At 60.0% G+C, this 15,188-nt stretch overlaps 1 protein-coding gene across 1 annotated transcript; it reads left to right on the top strand.

Moving 5' to 3' along the window:
* On the top strand, nt 1–10,971 carry LHFPL4 (LHFPL tetraspan subfamily member 4). Its single transcript, XM_075762188.1, has 3 exons — nt 1–962; nt 10,423–10,659; nt 10,879–10,971. Exons 1-3 carry the CDS (start codon nt 557–559, stop codon nt 10,932–10,934), a joined length of 699 nt encoding a protein of 232 aa, XP_075618303.1. The 5' UTR covers nt 1–556; the 3' UTR covers nt 10,935–10,971.
* Nucleotides 10,972–15,188: the final 4,217 nt, after the last annotated feature.

Raw genomic sequence — 15,188 nt, 5'->3', positions numbered from 1 at the left:
GGGGGCGGGCCGGGGAGTGGCCCCGGTGGGCCGGGGTAGCGGAGCGGGCCCGCCGCTGCCTCAGCCCCACCTCACCGACCGGCTCCGAACTTTGCCGAGGCGGCCCGAACCGAGCCGAACGCTGCCGAGCGCGTTCCGAACCTAGCCGAGCCGCCGAGGAGCGGGCCGAACCCCGCCGAACCTCGCTCCGAGCGTCGCCGAGCCCGTCGCGAGGCGAGCCGAACCCAGCCGAGCCCTCGGCGGGCGGAGCCGAAGGCGGCCGAAGCGGCCCGATCCCCGCGAGGCGCGCGCGGCGGGCTCGGCTCCGCAGTGGCGGGGGGGCGCGCGCCCGCGCGCGCGGCGGAGGCGCGCGCGGGGCGCAGAGGCGGCAGCCAAGATGGCGGCGCGGGTGGCGCAGGGGCCGGCAGCCCGCGGGCGCGCCTAGGCCGCTGCCCCCCACCCCCCGCCCCCCACCCCCCCCCCCCCCCAGCCCCAGGCGGGCTCCCCGCCGTTTCGGGCCCCCCCCCCCTCCCTCCCCGCCCCCCCGTCCCCTCCCGGCAGCGCGGCGGCCGGCAGGATGCTGCCCTCGCAGGAAGCCTCCAAGCTCTACCATGACAACTACGTGCGGAACTCGCGCGCCATCGGCGTGCTCTGGGCCATCTTCACCATCTGCTTCGCCATCATCAACGTGGTGGTCTTCATCCAGCCCTACTGGGTGGGCGACAGCGTCAACACGCCCAAGCCCGGTTACTTCGGGCTGTTCCACTACTGCGTGGGCAGCGGGCTGGCGGGCCGGGAGCTGTCGTGCCGCGGCTCCTTCACCGACTTCAGCACCATCCCCTCGGGCGCCTTCCAGGCGGCGGCCTTCTTCGTGCTGCTGTCCATGGTGCTGACGCTGGGCTGCATCACCTGCTTCGCCCTCTTCTTCTTCTGCAACACCGCCACCGTCTACAAGATCTGCGCCTGGATGCAGCTGCTGGCAGGTACCCACCGGCACCGGTCCCCGATGGGCATCGGCCCCCCCCCCCCCCCCCCCCCGACGGGCCTTCTCCGGGTATTGGGGTGGGTGACGGGCGTGGGGGATGTGGGGTTCGCCGGGATAGCAGCGCCAAGAGCGGGCAGCGGATGCTGGCAGCCAGGGAGCCCCCTCAGGCACCGGTGCCAGGGCCCCCGGCCGCAGGCATCAAGGTTGCTCAAGGAAGCTGGGCTGGGTCCAAGCACTGCGGGGCCATGGTTCCAGGAACCAGCCCCAGGGCTTCCTGGGACACCCAGGCTAGGCACTAGCACTGACAGAGTACCAGGAACAGGCACCAGCTTGGGGTGCTGGCACCCAGGGCTCTCCAGACACTGGTATGAGGGCCCCTGGCCACAAGGAACACCAGGGTTGCCCAAGAAAGCTTGTCTGGGCACAAATACTGTGGGTCATAGGACATCCCAGCCAGGAACCGGCTCCAGGACACCGCAGGGCTTCCTGGGACACCCAGACCAGGCACTAGTACTGATAGAGCACCAGGAACAGGTGCCAGTGCTAGGCACTGGCACCCAGGGCTCCCTGGGCAGAGGTTGGCTGCAGGGAACACCGGGGTTGCTCAAAGAAGCTCGGCAGGGTACAAACACTGTAGGGCCACGGGGCATCCCAGCCAAGAACTGTCCCCAGGGCACTCCTGGGACACCCAGGCCGGGTATTGGTATTGACAGAGTACCAGGAATGGGCACCTGTTCTGGGCACTGGCACCTGGGGCTCCCCAGGCAAGATCTGAACCCAGGGAACTGCAGGGTTCCCTGGGACACAGTGGAAAAGCTGGATCAGGGACCCACCTCAGGGTACCCCGGAACACGCACCAGCCCTGGGGCACCTGGACAGCCTGGAGCACCTTGGGACACGCTGGACCAGGGGCCAGCCTCAGGGCACCCCCGTACACCCCAGTCAGGGACTAGCTTTGGGACACCCTACAACAAGGACTGTCCCAGAGTCAAGGACCAGCTGCAAGGATGCCCTAGGACACCCTAGGGACCTGCCCCCTGGGGACCCGGACCCCCCGAGGCACCCCACATCAGGGACTGGTCTCCCTGTCTACCAAGCCCCAAGGGCATCCCTGAGCAAGCCCGCCCCCACGGGATACCTACTTTAGTGGAACCCCCAGCCCCTCAAGGGACCCCATAACTGGCAGGAGCCCATGCATGGACTCCCCCAGCCCTCTAAAAGCACCTGTGCACAGAAAGACCCTCCAGTTCCTCCTTAAATAGATGTCGTGCCCAGGCCCCCTCCCTCCCTCCAGCATCACAGGGCTGTGAGGACAGACCTTCCCCAGCTCTCTGCATAAAGAGACCCCGAGTACAGCGCTTCTCACAGAGGGATGTCATACATTTACCTTGATATCTCCTCAGAAATGATGACAGGCTCAAGCCCAGTCATTCTCCCCCAAAGTGGCTCTGCCTATAGATCCTCCTTAGCTCCCTCCACAAAAGAAACCCCACCATAGATCTACGCCAACACCCTCATAGATTCATTCCTCAAAGGGACACCATACAATAACCCAAACTCCTCCCCAGAAGGGGACATGATGCGTATATTGATAAGGATCCCAAGTATCTGCTTGTGCACAGACTTCCAAGCTGTCCTCACAGAGAGTCTGTCCTTTTCAGTGAAAGGACCTGAGAAGAGATGCTGAGCTTCCCCTGGTAGCAGGACCCTTCACTTCTTTTTCTCTCCAGTTTTACCACATGTGGAATGACATTGTGTTACTCCTCACTGCATACAAAGTGTGAAGAGACCCAGAGCCCCCATATTTCTAATGAAAGGACCCCAGTCAGCCTCCCATGAAAGAAGGGCCCCAGGTATTGATGTGGGAGGATACAGCCCCCCCATGCTAGGGGCTTGCAGCTAGCCCGGTGCTCTCCCTTGCAGCTGGCTTGGGCTGGAAAGTCTGACCTCTCCTCACCCAGATCAGGACCACAGCCAGACCTGGAGCTGCCTTGGCTTATCGGGAAATTCCTTCATCTTTAATTTTCCCTGTCCCGAAGATTTACTGGTTTAAGGCAAGCTCAGAGCCCAAATCCTACCGATCGTCAGCAGCTTAATCAAGTGGCCGGTGCTGCTGCTGCACGGGGAGCTGCGTGGCAGAGGGCACTGCACTGAAGGCAGCCCTGGGCTTCCTCCTCCGTGCCTCCTGTCCTGCCCTGGCTCAGGCTTGGGTGGCCAGGGCAGCACCCTGCGGCTGCCACCTCCGGGTACCCCTCGCCCTGCCCTGATACTTGTTCCTGCTCACAGTTTGCACCTTGCAGCTGCGCTTATGTTGCTCACAACTGTGTTTGTGAGAACCCCAAGTGCATGGCTTGCTGCGGCCGTGGGCTGGCTCTCCTGGCCCCAGCCCGCCCAGGCTTGGCTCGGAGCTGTCCTGAAGCAGTGTGCCTACGTGGCCTTTCTGTGTTGGGGAAAGTCCAAGGTGGCATTTGCAGAGACCGGCCATCCATCCTGACCTGAGATGGAGCAGCACAAAGGAGAGCTGCTGTCCCACAGGAGAGGCTGGTGTCACCATCAGGGAGGGCCAGGACACAGAGGGGAGGTGGCATGGTGCGTCCTGGCAAGAGGGAGCCTCCTCTAGGAGGGCTGGGCAGGGCTGAACTTTCCTGGGCATGTCAGAGGCAGCCGCAGGTGGATGAGTTACTTGCGCATGGAGAAGGAGCTGCTGTCACCCATGGAGAGGACACCATGGGCCGAATCCCATGGGTAGGGCAGGGATGTGGCCCGATGCAGTCTCCGGCACAGCGTGATGGCAAGCTTTGGAGATTCACCTGCCTGGGAGGTCAGAGCCTTGTGCCAGAGCAGAGGGCTTGGAGGGGCAGAGAAGGAAAAGGTGTTCATCCTGCCCGGGTGAGGATTTAGCTGAAGGAGGACTTGCACCACTATGGCAGGAGCAACATCAACGCCCAAAGTTTCATGGTCTCACTGGTGAAAACCAGGTAAACAAGGTGAAAGGCAGAGAGGTGGGACAGAGGTGGGTCCATCCCATCTCTATGGGATGGCTGGTGCAGAATACAGGGCTGCTGAGCGAGGGTACAAACGGGCTCTTCAGAGGAGAAAAATCAAGAGCAGGAAGGTGGGAGAGGAGGAGGGTCGGGAATTCAGTATCTCTTTCAGGAAAAAAAAAAGTTTAAATCATCAATGTCTAATTAGTGGACGATAATCAAGGGAGGGTTTAATTAGAGCTTCACAGAAAGCTCCAGCTCAAAAGCCACTGCCCCCCTAGGAGGAAACTGAATCTAATTAAGAGGAAAGACTCTGCTTTATCGCAAATAGAAACGTAGCCATCTGCCCTGTTCAAAATCCCAGTAACGCAAAACTGGAGATTTTACTAAATCCTTCTGTTATAAAACCAGAAATGGGCTTTTAACATGAACACGTCAACATCTGTATGACTGACAGCACCCTGATGCCACCCCAGTCTTCAAAATTAGTGGAGGAGCTCTTTCAGAAAGTCTTATGGGATGATGCTCACTTGAAGAGAAGCGGGCTGTGTGGGTGATCCCTCTTGTCCACCCTCCATGGAGGGCAGGTACAGGAGCGAGATAAAGGCAGCTGGGCTGATTTTGTGGATGCCTCCATTCCAGTGACCTCATAGCACTCATCTGCTGGACACCAGAGCGCAGGAATACACCACCACCACCACCACGACGCACTGAGGAAGCTGCCCAGGAGCCTGAGCGTTTCCTCCTATTTCCTAATCCTCCACTGTAACATAAGACGCAGCCACCCTGTGAGTTAACTCCAATCTTCGAACAAAGTTGTCCTGGTGTCCGGCACTAATGGCAGAGCGAGAGATCCCAGCCACCTCTGCATGGCACCACCCCCACATGCCTCCTGTGAGGACTGTCGCTCCCAGTGGGGCCAGGGCTCTGTTTTCAGGGAGGCTTCGGTTTTGTACTTACAGTCTACCGAGGGACAAAAGCAGCAGCCAGCTGAGCACACGGTCCCTCTCGCACGGAGGAAGTCACTGGCCACGTTTGAAGGCGTTTCCCTGTTACGCCCGCTCCTCTGGCCACATTTGAAGGTGTTTCCCCACAGCTCAAGTCCAGCGGTTGATGTGGTGAGACCTTCCATCTCCCTTAGGCCGGGCACAAGCACGACACGTGGGGTGCCTTTCCACCCGGGGCCATGCCATTGGCCATGGGGCTGGGGTTTGTCTTTGGCTGTGGCACTTCGGAGTTAATTATGCCACGTCCAGGCACCTTTCCCAGTGGAGAACGTGATAATACATATCCAGCTCAGCCCTTTTCTCCTTTGGGAGACCCCTTCCAAGCTACACTCACCTCCTGGCTGGGCCCTTCTCACCCACCAGTGTGTGAACCGGGACCAGAGGCAGAGCCTCAATCAGCAGCTTCATCTTCTGCACCAGGGCTGCGTTTCCCACCTTCTGAACGGAGACCCCTCACGTGGCGCAGCTGCGAGGCATCATTTTGGCACCATTTTAGGAACCTTGTTCCCACCTGCCGGCTGAGCTGCGTGGCATGGCGGCGTGGCTGCAGCCTTAAGGGAGAGCAGGGTATGGCCCCAGCAAACACCACAGCCGCGAAACACTCCCTGGTGCCGGCGGCGATGCGGTGGCTCTGCTGAGCCACATTGCGATGGGCTCATCCTCCCGCCTGGCACTTGCTGGAGAGCCAGCTCCTCTCAGAGAGAGTTTGAGGTTTCAAAAAAATTGTTTTCATGGATATAAAAAGTCATTCATTGAAATTCTTAATGGAAAAATGAGAGACAGCTAGTGCTGCTCCAAACCAGCTAGGAGCATACTAGGAGCTCCTTTCTCTGCCCAAGGGAGAAATAGTGCCAATATCCAAGCTTCCAGGTGAACTGCTTCCACCTGCCCACCTTGCAGCAAAAAGAAGACATTGCTGCAAAAAAACCTTTACATTTGCTGAATTACCAGCTTCTGACCCCCAGAAAAGCTTTTCTGAAGATTTCCCCTCTGCAGCAGGGACAGGAGCAGTGGTGCAGCGCAGACCTGGTGTCCGCCCAGCGCCTTGTGCCCCACAGCAGCCAGCCCCAGGCTTTGGGAGGCAGCGTAAACCTCCCCTCGGAGCTGCTTAACGTGCCTGCGGACCCGTGGGGAGGGGCTGAGCCGGGCATTTTGGAGCCGCTCGTGTCCTGGAGCTTACATCCCTTAACTGTTGTTCCAGATAAAGTAACTGTCAGTTCTGATTCATATAAACTCGTAACTCTATTCTGAATCCTGCTGATTTTTTGGCTCAGAAACAGCCTGTGGAGCAAAATGCCGTAAGGGAGCTCCTGCCTGTGTAAATGGCCGGTGCTAGCTGTCCCGAGCACACTGCCTTTAATTTGCATTTATTTTTGAGGGATTTCTATTTTTAGAAGCGGGGGGGGGGGGGGGGCTGCTTTTTTTCCCTTTCCTCCCAGCACTCAGCTCTCAGGAAATTTCCTAGTGAGAAGCAGCCACAGCAGACCCCAGAGGCACCACACAGCCCCTGCTTGGGGGCATCGTGTTGGGGATCCCCACTGGGGACCCCCAGTGTGCCATCAGCATCATGGTGAGCAGCCGTGGGCACAACGGAGGGTAGAGACAGCACCTAGAGCTTCCTCCCCTTCAGCACAAGGCAGACACGAGGGCAGGGGATGTCACCGAAATACCCCCTGGCAGAGAGTCGCGGCTGCGGTGAAGGTGAGAGTGATGTGCACGAGGGCAGGGGACAGCCAGCTCGCTGAACACGAGGCAGGGCGAGCCGCTGCCCACGGGACCAAACGCCTCGCTGTTCCCAAACCCATTTGGCACCCAGCAGTTGCTGGGTTTTCCCCCAGTTACCCCCACATTTTTCTGGTTTTCAGTCCCCCAGGTGTCCTGTGGCAGCGCGATGCTCTGCCTGCCTGTGATCGGGGGGGAGGCCACATCTCTCAGCTGTAGGGCATGTCCTTAGCCCCATCCACCCATGGCAGGCGAGAGCAGTAAAAGTCAGTCTTCACCCAAACCTGCGGACTAAACTAGACAGCAAAAGTGATTAAAAAATCAGATTTGAATCCTACAGCCACAACTGCACGGGACTGGGGCGGTGCTGGGGTAACCATGGCACTCAGCAGACACATGGGTTACTCAAACACTCCAGATTAGCTAAAGGCACCTTCTACTGGGGATGTTATACTGCCAGGAGGAGCCTCCTCATCTCTGCTCAAATCTCATCCCAGTGTTGCAGCCTGAGCCATAACATTGAATTCCCTTCAATTAATTTATTTTGCCAGGATATCAAAAGCCCTCCAGATGCTCATTTAATTTCTAGGGGACCCTGCCAAGGGAAGCCATGAACCAGCTGCAAAACCAAGCCGAGAAATGTCAGTCCCCCAGGGCCAGAGCCCCAGCAGGATCCCATGGGCAGCCCTGCAAACCACAGCTTCTCCTTCTGCGTACACCCTGCCCTGTGATCACCAAAATGCCCAGTCTCAAATACATCTTTCCAGCTGGGAAAACTCTGGGAGAGGGAGTTGGAGCCCAGGGCCTGGGGGAGGGATGGCAGCTGTGGGCTGTGACGAAGCGGCCGACTGTCCTTGGTTGCCACCAGCATGTGGGGACCCGCACCACACCCTCGGAAGAACAGGAATTAGAAGCAAAATGGATGGGACTTGGATTATTTTTTTCCTTTTTAACAGCATCTCTTGCAGGACTCATCACTTGGTTTTTTTCATGTGGTTGCAAGGTGTAGAAATAGACTGTTTAAAACAAACCCCAAGGTTTTCCTGCAGGTCTGCAGGGAGTGTTTGGAGGCAGGTGCTGGCAGACCGGTGCTGCAGGCAGAGGGACAGGCAGGCAGAGCCCCATCCTCGTGCCCAGCAGACCTGCTGCGAGGGGCTCGTTGAAAAGGGCAGCACCGCGCAGGGATCCCCTCCTTGTTCTTGCTCTGCACTTCAGTGTCCCTCCTTGCTGCGAGGCACGGGAAGGTGTTTCCAGGACATCAGGCAGCCTGGGGACACGCAGAAGAGGGAATTGTTTGTGACAGAGCAGAGGACTCGGTTTGCTGCTGGGAACACGTAGGACAGACGGGAAGAGGAGAGCTGCTCTTGGCTGGGAGAGGACCTGCCTTTGGTGGCAGAGGTGTTCAGATACATGCGGTGACTCGGGAGCTCTCCTTTGCCCCTGGTAGTAAATTTGTAGTTTAATTCTCTCTGGCAAAGAGGGGCTGTGAGATCTCAGGCAAAGCTCCTGGAGCTGCTCCACGGGCCACGGCACAGTCTGCCCTGCCCTGGTGCCAGCACAGAGTGGGCACACGGGGACAGGAGGGACCAGGGCAGGCGGATGTGCTGGAGCCAGCCTGGGTGGTCCTGGCAGTGGCCATCACTGCCTGTCCCCCGCGGCTGTGTTGTGACACCCGCTGTGCCAGTGGCTCACATACTGTGTGTTTTTCACGTACCTTTTTGAGCTGCTCTCTGCTTTCACCTTAAACCCTGACTCTCGTGTCCTTCACGAGTGCTGTAGCCCTCCAGCCATTAAACCACTGGCTCCTGCGTCACTGCCCCATCCTGCCGTGTCCTGGGAGACCCTCACTCATGAGAAGACAAGTTCTTGGTGAGCTCTTGCTTTACCTGGGCAGCTGGATCCACCTGGAGCCCAAATAAATGCTCAGAAATGCAGAAGAAATACCAATGCTTGCAGAGCCCAGGGAAAGACCCAGGCGCTGCTGTTTTGCTCCTGCAAAGGACTGACCGAGGGCTGCGCACAAAAGCTGGGAGTCTGCCTGAGCCCCTGCTGGTGCAGGTAAAATTGGCACCTGATTTTTATTTTTTTTTTTTAACTTAAATTTGCCTTCTCCTACAGCCCTATTCTCTTCTGGGCTGAAAGGGGCTGTCGCTGAGGGCTGCTGCCCGCCCAGGCAGCTGGAGCGCTTGCCTTGCCGCTCACCATGCTTTCCTCCGGCCTCACCTCTTTTCTCCTTACCGATTTTGGCAGAGCCGTTACAGCCATGCCCGTTTCCAGGCTGGGTTGTGTCAGCCTGACCAGTGCTGCAGGGGCAAACCTCCCCTCACCAGGGATGGCCACAGAGCACCGCAGCGTTTTTTGCAGCTGCACTGCGCTGGGAACGCGGCAGGTCCTAAAATCCTCTCGGCATCTCTGCTTTCCCAGGGGGAGTCCCCGGCACAGGTCTGCCACTCCTCCTCGCCTTTAATTCATGAACTCAGCTGAATTAAATGGCACTGAGCTCGAAGGTGCCTGGGTTAGCAGGCAGGCCAGGTTGCTGCTCACAGCATCGGCACCGATGTTATGTTTCCTTCCAGAGGGGATGGGTTTGGGTTGTTCCAGTCCCAGTGGACAGGGAGTTCCCCCAGACGTGGCCGTGCTTGGCTGGGAGTCCCCGGTGACGACGTGCTGGAGATGCTGGCTTATCGCTGGCTTATCACGCACTCCTCGCGCGTGCGCCATACTCTGCAGCCACGCGGTGCTGGGGCTGTGTGCGGTCGTAAATCGGCAGAGATCAGGCAGCAGCTGGCAGGGGGTATTACGTGCTGGTGTCCGGGGCTGCGAGGGCGACTCGCCTCAGTGTCCCTGCCCTTTGCTGGGGAGAGCAGTCAGCACAGCTCATCGGGATGCGAGGGCCGTGCGAGTCCCAGCGCGATGCCCTGCGCTCCTGGGCCTTCCCTTCCCTACCGAGAGCAGTTAAAAGTGCACATCCGCAGCCCGACAGCTCACCAGCCAGACCAGAGCATGTCTTCTGGGGCTGCCACTGTGGCAGCACTCGTGCCTGGCAGGGTGTTTGCTGTCACTCCGGCAATAAGGGACGGGGAGGCACTTTGTCACTCGTGTGGGCACAAGCCTCTCAGTTCTTTCCTAACTCCAGACAAAAATACTCACAGCACACCCCAGCTCCTCTACAACATGGTTAATATTTTTAGCCTTCCCTGCTGATGCAGGGTGAGGAGCTTTTGTACTGGATGCAGTTAGAAAAAGCATCACCTCCTTACCTTGACAGTTGTGGGCTTTGTTTCAGCATTCCCCTTCCCGTTCATCCCGGTGCTCCCTGATGTCTCCCTGCTTGGCACGGGACGCGCGGGATGCAGGCACGCTGAGCAAGCGAGCCCGCTGGGAGTGGTGCCTGCCGGGCTGCGAGGTGGTCGGACGCAGGTGCTCCCGGGGATGACGAGCCTCTTGTCAGGCAGCATCCCTGCCCGCAGCGCGCCTGTGGCTCCTGCCCGTGCGCAGGGAGCCTGTGGTGATGAGGAAAGCCCACGGGGAACCTGTGGTTGATGCTGCAAGAAACCAAGCCCCTGATGTCCCCGTTTGTGTGTGCGCCAGGTTTGGGGTAGCCATGGTCACCCGCCGTGCTGCCTGGCTGTTGCGGGGCCAAGGCAGACCCAGGCCGCACTCAGGCACTGACCAGGGGGGCTCAGCGCCCGACGCTGCCACCCCTGTACCCCCTTTGATGCTTCCCTCTCCCCCCCCCTTGTAGCACTCTGCCTGGTGCTGGGCTGCATGATCTTTCCCGACGGCTGGGATGCAGAGACCATACGGGACATGTGCGGGGAGAAGACAGGGAAGTACTCCCTGGGCGACTGCTCCGTGCGCTGGGCTTACATCTTGGCCATCATCGGCATCCTCAACGCCCTCATCCTTTCCTTCCTGGCCTTTGTCCTCGGCAACCGGCAGAACGACCTGCTGCACGAGGAGCTCAAGACAGAGAGCAAAGGTGAGCGCCGTGCTGCCGGGGGTCCCAGGGCCCCGTGCCACGGCCCTGGGGGGATCCTGGGTGGGAATAGCCCCGGGGGCTCGGCCCCTCCGACAGCCTGCAACCTGGCGAGGGTCCCATGGGCTTATGTGCCACCTGCAAAGCGAGGCAGGCTGGGCAGGGTGGGAGTGGGCTGCTGAGCCCCCACCATGCCTGACGCCCTCTCTTCTGTTTCCACAGATTTTGTCGGCACTGCGGTAAGTTCTGAGCGTCACTGTCCCACCCCCCAGCCTTGACCGTGCGGCATCTCTGTGCGTGACTGTGCTGGGTGGCGTCGCGTGGAATGGCATGGGGGGACCCTGGCTGTGTGGGGCAGTGGGGATGGGGGGGCAATGGGGAAGGGAGGCAGCAGGAACAGGGGGGCAAGCAGGGATGGGGACCGGCACGCACATGGCACGTGCTGGTGGCACGATGGTGGAGCTAGGCCTGCCTGACCCCCGCCCCGACGCACTGTGCTCTCCCCACAGAGGATATAAGGCCGAGCGCCCGCAGCAGGACCCTCTTCCCGCAGCTGGCAGCCTGGGCACTCCCTCCCCATCCTGCCCTTCACCTGCTGCCAGCGGCCACGCAGCATCCCGCGCCGCTCCCTGGGCCCCACTGCCCACGCTGGGGACATGCCGGCCACCCGCCGCGTCCACGGCCACCTCCATGTCCACGCCGGCACCGCCATCCCACGCACCCCGCCAGCTCCGCACTCCCCACCGCCCGCAGGCCGCCGCTGGGGGACGATGCCCCAAACCCGCTTCGTTCAAGAACAGTGTCCAACTGCGGTTTTGTTTCGAGGAAAAAACAGTCTCAGAGTTTTTAACAGATTTCTACATCCCCAGGACTCCTGACCCACCGCCTCCCACCCAAACGCGTGCCCAGTGACGCCCCACGCCGGCTGCTCCAGGCCCCGGCCCCCTCCCCGCTCCCATTTTGTACAGCTCCGAGATCCTGTCTCCACAGCTGGGGGACCCGGTGGCCAGGACGGGGCCCAACCCCTACTTTTACGTGTAAATTCATATTCTCTAAACAGGGTAAAGTGACTCGAGCCCCCTCGCCCCCCATCCCGGGAGCCTGGCCCCAGGATGTGGGATCTCCCGGCACGTGGCCGGGGCCGCAGGCTGCCGCTCACTCCCTACCCCAGTGCGGGGACCGCAGGGGCCTCGCTGCCGCCGGAACACCCAACTTGCGCCGCCGCTGAATGTAAGCCCTGGTAAGTGGGAGCAGCTGAACATGCAAAACCCCCTGGGCAGGCACAGGACCACCCCACCTCCCCTGCCAGCCCCTTCCCCGAGCCGGCCACGGGCTGTTGCCAAACGCCTTCCCTCCCCATCCCCATACGGTGCTTTATCTCCACTGGTGATGGCAAGGCTCTCCCCGCCACACGGTGTGGCCGGGGGTACCCGGGCACAGCTGTGCCTGCCCCGGCATCCTGGCCATGTCCCCTGCCTGCACCTCGCTGGCACACGGTGACGGCCCGCAGAGGCCGGTGGCAGCTGCCCGGGCAGCGCTGAGCCTGGCAGCCGCCAAGCACCGCCCAGCCTCAATCAGCACACACAGCACCCAAGAGCCAGCGCCAACACCCTCCCTGGCACAGGCGGCCATGGCCCGGCTGTGGCTCTGCTGGCCAGCCCGGCATGCGTGGGCTTCCCCGGGTCCTGGCTGCAGGGGCTCGGGTCGCCGCGGCCCTTGCGATGCAATAAAGTCCTCAGCACTGGCTGCGTCTCAGCGCGAGTAGCTGGGGGCTGTTTGCAGGGCCGGGCCCCCAGCTCCCCGGGGAGCGATGGGCCGGGGGCTCATGGGGGTCCTGGCAGGGCTGGAGCCGGGCGCTGGGCAAGGCCTGGGAGCGGGGCCGAGCCGGGCACAGGGACAGAGCGGGGATATGGCCCCAGGACAGGCAGCCCGGGGCAGAGGAGCGGCTGCCCAGCCGCAGCCAACACGGCAGGGCTGTGGCACATGGAGGCTGCTGGGAGATGGCGGTGAAGGGCTCTGCAGGAACCAACACCCAGCCCGGTGAGCCGGGGCACCCGGGGCTGGCGGGAGCCGGTAAGTCGTGTCCTGAGGCCCTGCGGGGCGGCGGTGAGGGACGGAGCCGTGCCAAAACACCGGCTGGGAGCCAAAGTCACCTGGGACGGTGTGGGTGCTGGTGCTCCTCCTGCCAACGGCCTCTGCCAGCCACGAGCCCGGCGGTGCCCATGTCCCTCCGGCAGCGCCTGCGTCCCTGCGGCAGCCGCCTCCGTGGAGCGGGGCCGGCAGGAGCCCCCCGCGCCCAGCCCCGACAGCCCCTGGGTCTTGCCAGCTTGTGAGTGCTGTTGCCGGCCGAATTGGAAAAACAAATGAAGAAAATCAGTGGAGAAAGGAATACAGTAGCTGTAATATATCTGTATTTTAGTACAAAGTTTGATACAGTGTTTCACAAAACCTTATTGAAAAATATAATTCAAACTAGACAAGCTCGGAGACCTGTGGTGTGGGGGGGACTGGGACGGGCTCCTCCGGGCAGCACTGGTAAGGATGAGATGGTTTGCCAGGAGGTCGAAGGGGTGGGAAGAGCGGCTGGGTGGGTGTCAGAGCCGTGGTGGGGAAGGGAGGGAGGGTGGGCATCTCCCCCTGCACCCCAGAGGGCTGAGCCTCTGCCCACGCAGGCCGGCATGCTGGGGGTCACTGGCCAGTGTGAGTCCCCAGGGGAAGGGTCTGTCCCTGGGAAAGGGGTCTGTCCCTGGGGAAGGGGTCTGTGCCACCCCGTGGCAAGGCAGGAGGGGGGTAGGGGTCCCATTTATCACTAGGAGTGTTTCAGCCCTCCCCTTCTGCCCCTCCATGGGTCCCCCCTGGGGCAGTGGAGCCACGGTGCACCGCAGGCAGTCTGTCAGCTCACAGGCTGACACGGCCCAGTAGGAGCCTCCTGAAATGCAGCAAATTCCCATGTCTTGATGGAAAAAGAACTCTCATGGCCCAACATTCCAGCGGCGTGCTCTGGTAGGACAGCAGGAGCAGTGCTTTCCAGGCTGTGTGATGATGACAGCTGCTGGGGGACCTCTTGGACACCTGGAGAGCTTCAGCCAGCTCTGGCCTCCCCAGTACGGGACATGCTCAAGCCCGGGTGAGCCCCATGCAGGCAGATGGCACAGAGGAGCAGCCGAGGCTTGGTCAGCCTCCGGGAGAGCGGGGAGAGGTTGCTGCTGCCCGCAGCTGCTTTGGGGGAAGGTGCAGAGCAGATGGAGACAGACTTGTCCAGGGGATGGACAAGGGCAGAACAAGCCACCGCAGACAGTCCTGTGAGGTATCAGGGGGACGTTTTCACGCTGAGGGTGGTGGAACACCAGCAGCGTTGGGCACCTGGGACGTGCCAGCTTTGTGGGTCAGCACTAGGAGGCACACTGGGCAGGGCCATCTTCCTAAGGCAAAGGCAAGCACTATTAAAACTAAAAGCCTTGGGTATCAGCGCACCTCACACCAGGCTGTAAAGCAGGCGTAATAGTGCAGGGGACATCCTCTGCCCCATCTCCTCCCCAAATGAGCTTGAGCGAGGAGGAGAGCAGCAGCGCAGCCACCATCTCACAGCCCCAGCCAGGAAGCTCGGGGAATTTCCCTTCCTCGGGAACTGCGGCCCCTGGCCTCACCCAAAATGCTGGGAACAGAAGGATCTGCAGGACAGCTCCTGCAAGGCTTCACGCCTACCCTGCAGGGACGGGGAAGAGACCAGCGTGCACCCCCTCACCTCACGGCCTGGGCACCAGCGCTGGAGGGGGTAAGGAAACAGTAAAGAGACTTTAAAAAATACCAGTTTTCAAGTTAAGTATTTTTATTATCAAAATTATTACATCTCTTGTGAAAGTTCAAATGTTACAGCATGGTGTAAAAACTCCACTAGAGTAAGAAGCTACAGCCCCCACCTTTCCAAGAGCTTTCCAGGGTCCCTCCCTCCTGCCCCCCTGCTGCGCCCGAAGGTGCTGGAGCCTCTGGGCAGGGCCCCGGCCCCCTCCTGCCACTCGGCAGGGCAGAGCCTGCCTGCTCCGTGCTGCTCAGAGCACGAAAGGGGAGGCTGCACCCCCAGGGCTAAGCCGAGTGAAGTTTACACCTATTTTATACAGTATACAGACACCCAACTGCAGGGTGACAAGTTCCATCCCAACACGCTCACAGCCAGACAGTGTGAGAAAGTTACTCTTTGTTTCAATATTTTAAAAGTCTCCCCTAGGTTGAACAAACACCTGATTTCAATTGTGAATTAGAGAAACCTGTAACAGTCCTAAAAAAAGGAAGAAGACTGTGCATCTGAAAAGACAGGGGAGACAGACTCACAGCATTATGTTATCCAAGAGAAAGGAGAAGTTCCACTGCAGCACCAGGGATGACACCTGTCGTATATTAGCTAACCTACTATGGTTATAACTGAATATAAAATTAGATAAATAAAAACACGCCCGATATTACAGTAAACAAGTGAGAAAGAAGCTGGCAATCGTATGGAATTGAACAGACAGCGCACTGTGTCTGGGCTGGCT

Source organism: Balearica regulorum, chromosome 10 (assembly GCF_011004875.1).
Source record: "Balearica regulorum gibbericeps isolate bBalReg1 chromosome 10, bBalReg1.pri, whole genome shotgun sequence".
NCBI lineage: Eukaryota > Metazoa > Chordata > Aves > Gruiformes > Gruidae > Balearica > Balearica regulorum.
Note: the sequence above shows the minus strand (reverse complement) of the source record. Positions and strands in the feature narration are given on the sequence as shown.

Bases quoted from the DNA above. Each gene is read 5' to 3' on its own strand.
- LHFPL4 (XM_075762188.1), top strand. From the start codon at position 557: ATGCTGCCCTCGCAGGAAGCCTCCAAGCTCTACCATGACAACTACGTG. The intron at 963-10,422 runs GTACCCACCGGC...CCCCCCTTGTAG, and splicing joins CTGGATGCAGCTGCTGGCAG to CACTCTGCCTGGTGCTGGGC. The intron at 10,660-10,878 runs GTGAGCGCCGTG...CTGTTTCCACAG, and splicing joins GCTCAAGACAGAGAGCAAAG to ATTTTGTCGGCACTGCGGTA.